The 15,964-nt window shown below is 42.8% G+C and overlaps 1 protein-coding gene across 10 annotated transcripts in view; it reads right to left on the minus strand.

The window, feature by feature from the left end:
- kif1b (kinesin family member 1B) overlaps positions 1–15,964 on the minus strand; it is a 237,337-nt gene that overhangs the window by 141,519 nt on the left and 79,854 nt on the right. For 3 of the 10 annotated variants that reach the window (XM_078238674.1, XM_078238677.1, XM_078238669.1), the window contains exons 6-14: positions 14,597–14,775; positions 11,879–11,990; positions 9,217–9,294; positions 8,761–8,826; positions 8,627–8,644; positions 5,846–5,921; positions 4,679–4,757; positions 3,175–3,317; positions 528–569 (exon numbers count right to left, since the gene is read on the minus strand). In XM_078238674.1, the coding sequence (XP_078094800.1) occupies positions 528–569; positions 3,175–3,317; positions 4,679–4,757; positions 5,846–5,921; positions 8,627–8,644; positions 8,761–8,826; positions 9,217–9,294; positions 11,879–11,990; positions 14,597–14,775 (793 nt within the window). The remainder of the gene's footprint in view (positions 1–527; positions 570–3,174; positions 3,318–4,678; positions 4,758–5,845; positions 5,922–8,626; positions 8,645–8,760; positions 8,827–9,216; positions 9,295–11,878; positions 11,991–14,596; positions 14,776–15,964) is intronic. The other 7 variants (XM_078238676.1, XM_078238673.1, XM_078238678.1 and 4 more) reach the window with 3 other exon arrangements.

Genomic DNA, 15,964 nt, shown 5'->3' on the forward strand with positions numbered 1-15,964 from the left:
TGTTCAAGACTGCGTCTTTCAGGTACAATAAATATAATGTATTTTCAGAGCATGATATCTCTCAAGTTATTTGTGAAATATTTGCATGACTTAAGTTATTGTAGCGTGACGTGATGCCATTCCCTTCTTAAATCAAATAATAAATTAAGTGACCTGCAGAAAAATAAGTTAAGAAATTGGGGGAGGGTGGGGGGTGGAGCAGCTGAAAGTTGAGAAGATGCTTCCTGATGGTTAATGTAGCAGGTTAGTAATCCAGAGCAATTACAAACACTCAATGTCTGCACAACTCTCACACACACACAAAAGCAAACTTGTAAGCACACATATTAGGACAGACTTCCAACCATCCCATTTATTCCAAATACTTGCACAGAACACGCAAGTAGGACAGTCCTCAGAAAATCTATCTGGGATCCTTCTGCAAGCGACACCGCTGACTTGGGCATGCAAAGCTCGCGTTGAAGCGGGGCTGATTCAAAGCAAATTGGCGGGAGAATTAGAAAGTACCGACACACATGTATACACACATTTGATTCCACTTCCAGAGTAATCATCAGTCATTGGCTCAACTGGAGGGGTGCAGGAGGAGAACGAGAAGGGTCAAAGGTCATTCTGAAAACTCAGGCACACTCGTTTTCAGTTGAATATTAGACTTGCAAAGCACTTCACCGAAACTTAAAAAGGTGCAGTATCCCTTTCATTCCGAGTTGTACCAAGATAGCCCAAAAATAAATCACGAAAGGCCTCCTTCATAAAATGCAACTCTGACACAGACCTTAAAGCTGTCCATGTGGATTTGTGCTAGACTTTCAACAACCCCCACCCCAAAATGCCATTAGATTTACATCAACAGATTCCCTTGAAATAGGGGATACTGAACCTTTAGATTTAATCGTTCATATTAAAGTACAAAACATTCACACATTCAGGAATAGCTGTAATTGCACAATCGTATGCGGGAAATTAGCATTCAGGTTTCTAATCTCCTCAAACTTTCTTACCGTCACAATCTCAATCAATAACAATTTTTAAGGAATAGGAATGAAGGACATTTTCTTTTAAAATGCCTACCTTCTAACGCTATATTACACAAAGGAGGAACTGGGATTATCTGAGAGTCGGACACAGATGATATTTCTTAAATGCCAACCTTAAAGTTCATATGCAAAGTTACAAGTCATAGGGAGGATGTGACTGCACTTGAGGGGGTACAGAGGAGATTCACCAGGATGTTGCCTGGGATGGAGCATTTGAGCTATAAAAGAGACACTGAATAGGCTTGGATTGTTTACTTTAGAGCAGAGAAGGCCGAGAGAGGACATGATTGAGGTGTACAAGATGCTGAGGGCACTGTGACAGGGTGAATAGGAGGCAGCTGTTCCCCTTGGTTGAGGGGTCAATAATGAGGGGGCATGGTTTTAGGGTATGGGGCAGGATATTCAGAGGGGATTTCAGAAAACATTTTTTCCCCACCTAGAGGGTGGTGGGAATCTGGAATGCGCTGCCTGGGAAGGTAGTGGAGGCCGGAAATCTTACAACCTTTAAAAAATATTTGGACGAGCACTTGAAACATCATTACATACAGGACAAGTGCTGGAAAATGGGATTAGTGCGACTTTAGTGGTAGCTACTCAATGGGCTGAAGGGCCTTTTCCACACTAATATACAAAATACTACTTGTGTGGATTTCGGCTACATCTCAGTCTTTCAGGTCACCAAGAGAACGTTATTACCTCAGGTGGAATTCAGGACTGGGTTAAATGTGCCAATGAGCAAGACCGACCCTTGTGATCAGCAGTGCGTCATCTTTGTTGAGTTGTTGAGGATCAATTTCCTCTTTCTTCAAAGGCAGTTTCAGTTCCTGAAGCAGATACTTGCTGGTTTTGCCAGGGCTAACGTGACTGGCAGCACAAGAAGAATTGCCTTTGAAGGCAAACTCCCATTAAAAAAACGTAAAGTCCTTGCTGGACATTTGTTCCCCATCTCCACCCTAGCTTGGAAACTAGTCAAGTCATTGTGTTAACTGACCACTCCTGGGACAAAAATCATGTTGGGCAGCAATTCTTAAGTTCACAAGACATTGCAGATAGGAAGACCTTGAAAATAGGTGCACATTATGGAAGAAATAAACCATGTAATTAATTTCAGATGGTAAGACAACTATATTAAATAAAAGCAATTAATGAAGCAACGTATCATGGTCTAAACTCATGGACACTATATAAATTTCAATTGCTGTTTTCACTTTCAAACACATCTAATTTCTCTCTGGTAACTTCAATTAAATTTCAGTGAAGAACACACCTAGAAAGGTCAAGGCAAATGCTTCACTGCAATCCACCACGTCTTCCTTTTATTACAGCAGGGTGCCATGTAGAGCTACAGATGGGTTTGCAATAGAAGACTACAAAGAGGTAGATTTGTGCTATGGAGTTCTGCTCAATAAGGAATGTGTTTAAGCACCCTCAACCCTCCTCTTCAGCAGATATTGTCACGTATCAAGTTGCTGCAGAGCTCAGTCTGTACAGAGAAGCCCACACCAAGAGTAACCATGCTGATTTTAGAAGGAAGACATTTATGGTCATATTACATGGTGATGCCTTCCTGAGAATTCTCCATAATGTGGAACTGCATGTGGTCAGCATTACAAAAATAAAGATTTGCTGCGTGTACGTTTTAACTCTGATTATATATCTTAAAATGTTTACTTTGCAACGCTCTCCAGATGATGATGGGCTATTAGTGACAATATTTGTGCTAAGCTGACACGAGAGCTGAATAACTGTTTTAGCTGAATGAAAATGATATATTCTTTTCTCTGGGTGGTAGGGAATTATTTGAGGTTCTTGAATTTGATCAGAGATGCTATTGCTTAGGATTACATGTGGCCACGTTAACACACGCTGTCATTCATACATACAAAAAAACCCAGAAGATTATTATTGGATTATCCCTTAGATCTTAAATAGCCATCATTGAAAGAATTTCTGCATTAACAGTGAGACTAAATGAAATCTAGTGAAAAGCGTAAGTGGTGGTGATATTTGAATAAGATTCTTTCTTCCCCAGTAGAGGGTTTCACTGCCCTAAACAATCCTTACGACCACAGCAGCAGACATTCTTTAATTATTGAGGATTTCTTAAAAGGTCATGCTTAGTGTTTAATCTACTTACTGTCTAATATATCTCCTAGACCCTGAGAACACAGCAAGTCCTTCAATCTTGTGACTTCGTCCTTCAATTCCCGGATAAGTTTTGCATTCGGATCTTCATTAATCACTGCATTACACTTGATTTGCTTTGCACGATCTGCATACCTACAAAATGAAAAAGCCAAAAATGTTGCAAAGCACGCCAGAAATAGAACATTAACCCAAAAAAGAACTAGTGTCAAGACTTGCCAACAATTATACATGACCAAATCACGAGTTTCATTACATCCTTCCCACCTCTGAGAAATATTAGATAATGATCAATGACTCACTTAATGGGTGGTGAAAGGATTAAAGAAGGAAAGTAAACCTTTGGATGAAGCTCCATACAAAAATACATCAATGTATAAAATTGAACAGCAAGAGCACAGCCTAACCAGGGAAGCATTTTATTTTAAATTCATTTATGGGATGTGGGTGTTGCTGGTAAGGCCAGCATTTATTGCCCATCCCCGATTGCTGCTGAGGTGGTGTTGGTGAGCTGCCTTCTTGAAGCCTGTGTTGTGAAGATTCTCCCATAGAGAGGGAGTTCCAGAATTTTCACCCAGTGAGAATGAAGGAGCAGTGATATATCTCCGCGTCAGGACAGTTTGCGACTCGGAGCTGATGGTGTTCCCTGCGTCTGCTGCCCTTGGACTTGTAGGTTGCAAGGTTGCAGGTTTGGGGATGGGGGGGGCGGGGGGGGGGGGGGGGGGGGGGAGATTCTTTTGAAGGTGCTTTGGCAAATTGCTGTAGTGCATCTTGCAGATGGAACACACAATGGCCACACCACGCTGGTGGTGGAGGGAATGAATAAGGTACATGGTCAGGGAACAGCCCTAAAATGCTCCAATCAGACACACTCTGAAATTGTATTAGCAACGTATTAAAATATGGAAAAGATGATGCCACAATATCACAAAGGTTTAAGGTTAGGCTTTCATTTCACTTTGCAATCCCAAAACTCGTACTAATGAATTAACTTGAGCAAATCAGGAGGTGCTGTCAGGTAAAGGTGACTTTTAGTGAATTTGACCTTCTCAGGAATTCAAGCCTCCTACTATGGAGATGCAAATTAATTCCTTTCTGGTGGAGTCATCACAATTACAGCCTACAAAACTTAAGCAGGTTCACTCAAGATCTTAGACAGCATCTTCCAAACCCACGACCACTTCCATCTAGAAGAACAAGGGCAACAGATACATGGGAACACCACCACCTGAAGATTCCTCTCCAAGCCACTCACCATCCTGTCTTGGAAATATAATCAGCCGTTCCTTCGCAGTCACGGAGTCAAAATCCTGGAATTCCCTCCTTAACAGCATTGTGGGTCAACCCACACCACATAGACTGCAGCGAAGGCAGCTCACCACCACCTTCTCAATGGCAACAAGCATGGGCAATAAATGCTGGCCAGCCAGCGACGCCCATGTCCCACAAATGAATAAAATTAAAAAAGCGCTGGAAGATGTTAAAAACAGATATACCTTAAAGTGCTGAGAGTTTCATCATAGTTTATGTCAGCTGGACTGAGAGCAGCAACCATAGCGGTACGTGAGTTTCCACCTGAAACAAACATGCCACAATCAGCATCTATAAACCTACACTGGTAAAATTAGCAGCATTAATGACACAGGTAACCAAGCGATAATTTCTGATTTAATTTACTTTCCAACAATACTGCACTAGAGGACAAATCTAATTTATCTAGTATTGGAGGCAGTCCAGAGAAGGTTCACTAAGTTGATCCTGGGTATGGAGGGATTTGTTTTTATGAGAGGTTGAGTAGATTGGGCCTGTATTCAGTGGAGTGTAGAAGAATGAGAGGTGTGACCTTATTGAGACATTTGGATTCTCAGAAGGTTTGACAGGGTAGATGCGGAGAAGTTATTTCCACTTGTGGGAGAGTCTAGGACCAGAGGGCATCATCTCAGAGTACGGGTTCACCCATTTATGAAGGAGATGAGGAGGAATTTCTTCTCTCAGGGGGTAGTGGATCTGTGGAATTCTTTACCGCAGAGGGCTGTAGAGGCTGGGTCATTAAGTATGTTCAAAGCTGAGATAGACAGATTTTTAATCAGTAAGGGAAGCGAGGGTTATGGGGATAAGGCAGGAAAGTGGAGTGAGGATCATATCAGATCAGTCATGATCTCATTGAATGCCGGAGCAGACTTGATGGGCTGAATAATCTACTTCTGCTCCTATGTCTTAAGGTCTTATGATCTCTTTGACTGGGACTTGAATTCAAGGCTTTCTGACTTGGAAGTACAAGCGTTTAGTCTGATACATACATGCGCTAGACCAAAATAATACAATTATAACTTAAGTTTCATACAGAATGCAGGGTTTGAACAAAAAAATCTTTTCCGCTGCACTTTATAACCAAGGGCCACCATATGGTATCCTTGGCTGTGGAGATGAATAATAAAGACCATCAGATTATAATTTAGTCTATAAACCACTTGGACAAGTTTATTGAAGAGCAAACTGATAAATGATTGTGAAGGTTTATGGTACCTCTTCAGCAAACAGAAAATAATTTGCATCAAATAGCTGACACTATTCTTTTTGATGATTCTTAGTCCTGTGCATTCCCTCACCACAAAGACAGAGGGGTTGGGACAAACATTGTATTTCGGTTACAGTCACCTTACCTAGATTCTCCCTTAGAAGCCATGTCAGAACAGAGTCTCTGTAGGGAATGAAGTCAGACTTCTTTTTCTTCTTGCTCTGTTCAACACAAGTAAAAGGATATTCAAATTAAAACCCAAATGCCATTGTCCACCTCAGATCTTTCTTTGCCTAAAGCTGGATTTTATTTGATTCCATTCAGCATTTATTGCCAAATATTGCCAATTACTTCACTGATGTCGAGAGCACGCCCCAGAGCTAAATCTATAAATATACGAATGGCTAAAAGTCAAACTGGGACAGAACCAGAGCTTTTCCATTCTCCACTAACGATGATAAGATTCTCAATTTCTGCGTGATCTCAAACATCAGTAGAAAAGTATACTCACCAACTAGCCAAAGGTAAGTTACTTTCCAACTTCAACTGAGGTGGATTTGTGGGCGGTTAAGTGATGCATTCTCCCTTGCACTGGTCATCTTTGCTGCTTCTGACCTTTGGCGATGCCATCACTTGCCTACAGCTACCCCCTCCCTCCCCCTTACCTACTCCAAATGCAAGTCATTCTTTTTCAAATATTAGCTGCTACTGGTTGAATTCAGTAAAGGGTTTTCTGATCACTGGAACATTAAGCAGCAGCAGCTCGGGCAAAGCTTTCTCATTACTCTCAATATTAAGTGATGTGGAGTTGCCGACGTTGGACTGGGGTGGGCACAGTAAGAAGTCTCACAACACCAGGTTAAAGTCCAACAGGTTTATTTGGAATCACGAGCTTTCGGAGCGCTGCTCCTTCACCAGGTGAGTGGATGAAGGAGCAGCTCTCCAAAAGCTCGGTGATTCCAAATAAACCTGTTGGTCAATATTACATAACATAAGAGGGACTATATGGCAATTGGTAATTAGAGATGTAAGGATTTCCAAAAGGCAGTGAAAGGGTCAGAAGAGAACTTGGAACTACTGCTGAGACTTAAATGGACGGCCGAGTTGATCTTGGAAGGCATCAGCTTTCTGAATACTGCTCCCGACTCACGGCAACTTTCACAGATTGCTGTGTCTTTTTGGAGACCATGTTCCAAACACTGAGCCAGTTTTCAAATGTCACGAGCAAATCAGGAACTCAAAAAGTCACAGCAGGGATTAACGTAGAAAGCATGATGTCAGTTCCTTAAAACTGGCAGATGGCCCTCACCCTGTGCAACATTCATTCTGGCAACTTCTACAACCCTGCTCTATCCTGGGAGATGTTTTCATCGCAAAACCACAAAGCACAGCCTGTCTACTGAAGAGGCATTAGACAAGAGAAAAGGTCAAGAGCTATACAGAGCCACCATTTTACAGTGACTGGAAAAAGTTAAATTGCATTGTATTATTTATTAGTGTCACAAGTAGGCTTATATTAACACTGCAATGAAATTACTGTGAAAATATCCTAGTAACTTCATTAGTACGGTAATTGCCAAATACTTCACTGATGTCGAGAGCGCGCCCCAGAGCTAAATCTATAAATATACGAATGGCTAAAAGTCAAACTGGGACAGAACAGAAGGAGGCCATTAGGCCTATCGAGTCTGTACCGACCACAATCCCACCAGGCCCTATTCCTGTAACCCCGCTAATCCCCCTGGCACTAGGGTCAATTTAGCATGGCCAATCAACCTAACCGACACGCCTTTGGACTGTGGGAGGAAACCGGAGCACCCGGAGGAAACCCATGCAAACACGTGGAGAAAGTGCAAACTCCACCCAGACAGTGACCCAAGGTCGGAATTGAACCTTGATCCCTGGCGCTGTGAGGCAGTAGTGCTGACCACTGTGCCACCCTGTTGCCCACATTGTGGTGTTAATGTAAGCCAACGTATGACACTAATAAATAAACTTTAAATAAATAGTACAAAGCAATTTAACTTTTTTCAGTCACTGTAAAATGGTGGCCCTGTGTTTTATTACAAGAAAGATAAAACAACGATGAATGAATGGATGAGGGGGTAGAAATGGGTTTTGTCTGCAAAGGTCAATAGCATCACCATGAGTAAAGACAACTTGCATCAAGCTTCAACAACAGTGTTAGTCAAGTATTAAAAATAAATGTGTAATTCCAACTCAATACCTAATCCACATTCTCAAATTACTCTTCAAATGGAGAGCAAAACTTTAGTCAAAAGGTTAAGTTGTTTGCCAGTCACATGTGCGGTCAGTTCTAAATGGATGGATTAGTGTGGTCTGTGTAGTGCTTTAGTACTTCAAAACTAATCAGAGACAGAACAATTGTCATGCCATCAAGAAATATTTCCTCAGTAATTTCAAAATGCAGACACATTATTATATATGTGACATTTATCACTGAATCCCTACAGTGCAGAAAGAGACCATTCGGCCCATTGAGTCTGCACCGACAACAATCCCACCTAGGCCCTATCCCCGTAATCCCCATGTATTTACCCTGCTAATCCCCCTGTCACTAAGGGTCAATTTAGCATGGCCAACCAACCTAACCCGCACATCTTTGGAGTGTAGAAGGAAACTGGAGCACGCGGAGGAAACCCACGCAGACACGGGGAGGACATGCAAACTCCATGCAGACAACTAGCTGAGGCTGGAATTGAACCTGGGTCCCTGGCGCTGAGAGGCAGCAGTGCTAACCACTGTGCCACCGTGCTGCTTCTGAAACAATCAAGCAACGTGCATCCAGTGAATGAAGTGTACCACACAATGGAGAGCTTTCAGAGATTCTTTTTAGATTTTTTTGGTGTCACATACATAAAATAAATATTAGATAAGCACATAATGATTATAGTCGGAACATTACCTTACTGGGAGCGTTATCCTGCAACGGCAGCACAAGTTAAAAAAGACAACATGTTATAGCGAAACAATCCTTTCCCATCTTAAAAATTATAACAGCAATATTCAGACAACACAGGTAAATAATTACAAACTCACCACTTCCGCAAGGGCAGAGATGACTTTTCCTAATGTTGTGAGTGATTTGTTGATATTCGCTCCTTCCTGAAAGTGAAGAGATCGTTAACTAAATTTGTTTTAGGTCAACACATTGAACTTGTGACAAAAATTAAACCTGAAATTCATTCCTCCTTTAGAGTTCAAGATGGTTTGATTCTCCCCGCCACCCCCATCAAAGTCTACTTGACCTTAGTGGGCCCACAAATAAACTTCCCCCAACAATTAAATAATTATAACACAATACTACATTTCAGACTCCCTTTAACAAACCTCACAAAATACACTGACTGTACTGAGAGTTCCAACATGACAATTGTCACAGGAAAACATGCACTGCTCACATCAAGTGTCTTACTGGAGATTACATAAAGAGTGACTGTATTCAATTAGCAGACTTAAGGGAAGATAGGCAAGAAATCTGCCATTCACTTTTACCTTTAATCTTGTTCCTTTAGCTCCAGTAGAGTCAGCTCGTTCACTACCAGCCAGATCAACGAGGCTAATTTTGCTCACCTAATGAAGGAGTAAATTTACAACACCCGTCATACTTCACTTAGCTTTCAAAATTGGATACCTGGTCTTGCATTTAAAAAATAAAATAACATCAGCTTCTGATTCAACCAAACCGTTAGGTGATATTACAGCCTCTGAAGAGTAGAAGTGTCAGAGGGGAGAAGGAGTGAGACAAAAAGCGGTCAGCAAGTTGGGTGAACATTGGGTTTACTCGCTCAGGGATAAGGAAACATTGTCAAGTCCATCCTGTGCGAACCTTTTTTAATTCATTCATGGGACATAGGTGTCACTGGCTGGCCAGCATTTATTGCCCAAGGGCAGTTGAGAGTCAACCACATTGCTGTGGCTCTGGAGTCACATGTAGGCCAGGCCAGGTAAGGACGGCAGATTTCCTTCCCTAAAGGACATTAGCGAACGTGAAACTGTGCAGGACTTGGCATACATTTGCAAAGGAATGGTTGCTCCATCCCCTTTAGCACCAAAAATCCAAGAAACAGCTAAACATTGACTCGAACAAAGAATCATTCAACTTTTCTTTTGTTAACATGGCTACAGTTAACCTCCGCATGGCTAGCTTTATAGGAGTAACCGATTCCTCTCTTGAATATGGAGAGGACTTGCAATTGAAAGACTTGCAATTATATATCATCTTTCAAGACAAAGGTCATCCCAAAGTGCTTTACAGCCAATAAAGTATTTTTGAAGTGTAACCTCTGTTGTAACATGGGGAAGCACTGAAGCCAATTTGCACACAAAAAAATCCTACAAATATCAATATGATGATGAACAGATCATCTGTTGTTTTAGTGATGATGACCGAGTAACACATATTGGTCGGGGCGCTGGGAATAACGCCACTGTTCTTCAAAATGATACCATGGGATCTTTGATATCCATCCGAGCCAGCGTACGGAGCCTTGGGATTAATGTCCCTTCAAAAAGACGGCATCTTCGACAACGCAAGCAACCCCTCAATACTGTACTGAGGCATCAGGGTGGACATTTGTGCACAGGTCTCTACATTGAGACCTAAACCGCAAATCCTCCTGACTCAAGGTGCTTCCCACATGACCATGGCTCATGATGGAAGGAAGAAAAAACAAAAAGGAAAAACACACGTAAAAATCCATGAATGCTCAAAAGATTTATCGCCAGCTACACTGAGAATACTCCCGTGAAAGGCACTTATGGAATTTCCATTATGAAATCCCGACAAAAATTCTTTATTTGTTTCTTTTATTCATTCACCAGATGTGGGCGTCTCTGGCTGGCCAGATTTATTGCCCATTCCTAGTTGTCCTTGGAGGTGGTGGTGGTGAGCTGAGTTCTTGACAGCTGAGTGGCTTGCGAGGCCATTTCTGAGGGCAGTTGAGAGTCAACCACATTGCTGTGGCTCTGGAGTCACATGTAGGCCAGACCGGGTAAGGACGGCAGATTTCCTTCCCTCAAGGACATTAGTGAACCAGGTGGATTTTTATGACAATCGATTCATGGCCATGCATGGACTTTTAATTCCATATTTTTATTGAATTCAAATTTCACCATCTGCAGTGGTGGGATTTGAACCCATGTCCCTAAAGCATTAACCTGGGTCTCTGGATTGTTAGTCCAGTGACAATACCACTAGGCCACTGCCTCTCTCCCAAAGACCATTTGCTGAATGGTATGGTAATTAATGCCTCGACTTTCTCAGGAGACTAAGGAAATTCGGCACATCTGCTACGACTTTCACCAACTTTTGCAGATGCACCACATAAAGCATCCTTTCCGGATGTATCACAGCTTGATCCGACCCCTGCTCTGACCAAGACTGCAAGAAACTACAAAGGGTTGTGAACGAAGCCCAGTCCATCATGCAAACCAGCCTCTCATCCATCAACTCTGTCTGCCTTGGAAAAGCAGCCAGCATAATCAAGGTCCCTACGCACCCCAGACATGCTCTCTTCCACCTTCTTCCATCGGGAAAAGGATATAAAAGTCTGAGGACACGTACCAACCGACTCAAGAACAGCTTCTTCCCTGCTGCCACCAGATTTTTGAATGGACCTGCCTTGAGTTGATCTTTCTTTACTCCCTAGCTATGGGTGTAACACTACATTCTGCACCCTCCCCTTTCCTTCCCTATGAACGGTGTGTTTTGTCTGTATAGCGCGCAAGAAACAATACTTTTCACTGTATTCCAATAAATGTGATAATAATAAATCAAATCAATTTTAGAGACACCAATTTACTTGCCAAAGTTTTGGATTGTTGCATCACACTTAGTTGGGAACAAATAAAAAAATTAAAATATTTTAAAATAGAGTTTGCTAACTGCTAAACGTAACTGGAAAAACAATCAACATCAGAAGTAGAAGCGGCAGTAAGTGAAAATATATTTGATTTGATTTATTATTGTCACATGTATTAACATACACAGTGAAAAGTATTGTTTCTTGCGCGCGATACAGACAAAGCATTCCGTTCATAGAGAAGGAAAGGAGAGAGCGCAGAATGTAGTGTTAGAACCAAATTATTAAACCAAGTTATTTAGAACCAAAAAAAGTTAAAACCTTTCTCTCCTGAATCAGTCACAACTTTATACCTTTTCTGTGCAAAGATCAGTTTCCACGTCGTGCCTCTTCTGGGTAAAAACGATGGTGAAAACAGCATGGGACCGGCTACTGGTCTCGTTCATATTTGTAGCTGCCACGGTTCTGAAATTTAAAAAAAATGTTTGTATTTTACTGCTGAAAAAAATCAGTACCAAAAATGATTCTATAGCTGCTGCTCCACAGGGCTGTGATTCACGGGACAGGGGAATCTGCTTCCTCCAAGAACTTCCCAATATCCAGAATCCCACTGATGGTTTATTTATCTCTCAAATTAATACATTCCTTTTCCCTATTAATCACTAACCACTTCCTCCTGGCTAATTCCACAAGCGTCACAAAGTCCTTTATAATCACGGCGGCACAGTGGCATGTGAGCACTGTTGCCTCACAGCGCCAGGGACAAGGGTTCGATTCCCAGCTTGGGTCACTGTCTGTGTGGAGTTTGCACGTTCTCCCCGTGTCTGCGTGGGTTTCCTTCAGGTGCTCCGGTTTCCTCCCACAGTCCTAAGACGTGCCGGTTAAGTGCATTCTAAATTGCCCCTTAGTGTCCTGGAATGCGTAGGTTAGATGGGTTAGCGGGATGAGTAGGTGGAGTTATGGGGATAGGGCCTGGGTAGGATTGTTGTTGGTGTAGACTCGACGGGCTGAATGGCCTCTCTCCGCATTGTAGGAATTCTATGATAACCAGCCCAGCGACCCTTGCTCCAGTGGGTACATGTGCGGACCTTGAGTGCAGTTACTGGTGATGAACCATTGACTATAGAGCAACAATTCAGATACTTGATAACCTTAACATTAGATTAGGGAAGGTCAATACAATGATAAACAAGGTCAGGCTCCATTCCAGACAAACATTTGCACAAAAACCTTGATTCTTGACAATGGTTGAGCGTCACAGTGAAATGAATTGCCGATGATACTTGGGAACGGCCTCTTATTTTGCAGCATGGTTGGCACTGCTGCCTCACAGCACGGTTGGCACTGCTGCCTCACAGCACGGTTGGCACTGCTGCCTCACAGCACGGTTGGCACTGCTGCCTCACAGCACGGTTGGCACTGCTGCCTCACAGCACCAGGAGCCCAGGTTCAATCCAGCTTTGGTGACTGTGCGGAATCTGCAAATTCTCACTATGTCTGCGTAGCTTTCCTCCAGGAGCTCCAGTTTCCTGCCACATGCCAAAGATGTGTGGGCTAGGTTGATTGGCCATGCTAAATTGTTCCTTAGTGTCAGGGGGTAAATACGTAGGGTTACAGGGATAAGGTCCGAGTGGAATTGTGATCAGTGCAGGCTCAAAGGGACAAATGAACTCCTTCTGCTCTGGAGGGATTCTATGATTCTGCGTGGTCTGGTAGCAGCGCAATTTCTTAGACACAAGATTAATGAAAATATAAAAGTTAGACTGAACAAACATGAAAGCCCTGCTACAAATCTTAATGTACAATGTTATTCTGGTCTCAAGCTTCCATGAATGCTGAAGCATCACCCCTCCCCCTGATTGGCACTGTAAGAGATTGAGATAACTTCTATCATAATACTTTAGACAATAAGACCATAAGATATAGGAGCAGATTAGGCCACTCAGCTCATCGAGTCTGCTCCACTATTCAATCATGGCTGATATTTTTCTCATCCCCATTCTCCTGCTTTTTCCCCCATAACCCTTGATCCCCTCATCAAGAACCTATCTATCTCTGTCTTAAAGACACTCAATGACCTGGCCTCCACAGCCTTCTGCGGCAAAGAGTTCCACAGATTCACCACTCTCTGGCTGAAGAAGTTCCTCCTCATCTCTGTTTTAAAGGATCATCCCTTTAGCCTGAGGTTGTGCCCTCTTGTTCTAGTTTTTCCTACTAGTGGAAACATCCTCTCCACATCCACTCTACTAAGGCTTCTCAGTATCCTGTAAGTTTCAATAAGATCCTCCCTCATCCTTCTAAATTCCAACGAGTACAGACCCAGAGTCCTCAACCTTCCTCATATGACAAGCTCTTCATTCCAGGGATCATTCTTGTGAGCCTCCTCTGGACCCTTTCCAAGGCCAGCACATCTTTCCTTAGATATAGGGTCCAAAACTGCTCACAATACTCCAAATGGGGTCTGACCAGAGCCTTATACAGCCTCAGAAGTACATCCCTGCTCTTGTATTCCAGCCCTCTCGACATGAACGTTAACATTGCATTTGCGTTCCTAACTGCCGACTGAACCTGCACGTTAACCTTAACAGAATCTTGAACAATGACCCCCAAGTCCCTTTGTGTTTCTGATTTCCTAAGCATTTTCCCATTTAGAAAGTAGTCTATGCCTCCATTCCTCCTTCCAAAGTGCACAACCTCAGGCTTTTCCACATTGTATTCCATCTGCCACTTCTTTGCCCACTCTCCTAACCTGTCCAAGTCCTTCTGCAGCCCCCCTGCTTCCTCAATACTACCTGTCCCTCTACTATCCCTCCCTTTGTTTGGCTTTATACATGTAAAGGGGCTAGATTAGCTCATTTGGCTAGATGGCTACAGTGTGGTTCAGAAATAATGTGAACAGCATGGATTTGATTCCCATTTCAGCTGAGATAGGGGACCTGTCGCCTCACCCTACCCAAGAGTGGAATACAACGGCCAACAACCACTGACTACTGCCAAGAAAATGGCACAGTAGTGAGGATACAGAGTGTATATAGCACAAATTTAAATAAATCTGATCCAGGATGTCCAACCTGGCTTTGTTGCCTGCATCCATGAGATCTGCAATGTCTGTATAGGATGTTACAGCCAGTTTGGAAAGATCTTCTACATAGGGTCCCAGCAGTGGGTGCTCTCTGACACGTAGGTTTCCTTTGGTCTTAGGATTTAGCAGATCCCGAACCCTTTCACAATAAATTTCCATGTAACTGACCTGCAAACAAACATGAAAACATGATTGGGTTTGAACAACAAGAGCTCGCAACATAAACATTAGAAATTTAGGAATTAGGTCAGTGTTAAGGCACTTTGATCTTTAACGGGGACAAGGAAGGAAAGGAAGAATGATTCAGCAAAGCATATTCATAAGAATCATAAGAACTAGGAGCAGGATGGATGGCACAGTGGTAGCACTGCTGCCTCACAGCGCCAGGGACCTGGGTTCGATTCCTGGCTTGGGTCACTGTCTGTGTGGAGGTTGCATGTTCTCCCCGTGTCTGTGTGGGTTTCCTCCCATAGTTTGAAAGATGTGCTGCTTAGGTGCATTGCTCTGAACAGGCGCCAGAGCGTGGCAATTAGGGGAATTTCACACTAACTTCATTGCAGTATTAATATATGCCTTTCTTGTAACTAATAAATCAACTTTACTTTTTGAGTAGGCAATTAAGCCCCTCAAGCCTGCTCCGCCAGTTAATACGATCACAGCTTAGCTCATCTTAGCCTCAACTCCACTTTCATGCCCGTACTGATAGTTTAAGGCAGAGGTAGGTAGATTCATGATTAGCAGGTGGGTGAAAGAACAAAGAAGAAAATTACAGCACAGGAACAGGCCCTTTGGCCCTCCAAGCCTGCACCGACCATGCTGCCCGACTGAACTAAAACCCCCTAACCCTTCCGGGGACCATATCCCTCTATTCCCATCCTATTCATGTACTTGTCAAGACGCCCCTTAAAAGTCACTACCGTATCCGTTTCCACCACCTCCCCCGACAGCGAGTTCCAGGCACCCACCACCCTCTGTGTAAAAAATCTGCTTCGTACATCTCCTTTAAACCTTGCCCCTCACACCTTAAACCTGTGCCCCCTAGTCATTGACTCTTCCACCCTGGGAAAAGGTTTTTACTTTTTTGTTCTTGGGAGGGGAGAGAGGGTGGAGAGAACAATTACAATGACCATCAAATACACATTTCAAATTCTGGATCCTTGAAAATCCCATGTACCTTTGAAAACAGTTTTGAGATTCAAGCACTATAAATATGATGGAATGGGAGTGATCCGAATTAAAAATAAATTCTGCAAATCAATTCCAAACAGGAAGTGGGAAAGCTGCTTCACATCATGTCCCATTCACAAGTCAGCTATTGTTTCAGGAATCTAATTTCTAGATGATGGCAAAAGCCATA

Source organism: Mustelus asterias, chromosome 22 (assembly GCF_964213995.1).
Source record: "Mustelus asterias chromosome 22, sMusAst1.hap1.1, whole genome shotgun sequence".
In the NCBI taxonomy this organism is placed as follows: Eukaryota; Metazoa; Chordata; class Chondrichthyes; order Carcharhiniformes; family Triakidae; genus Mustelus; species Mustelus asterias.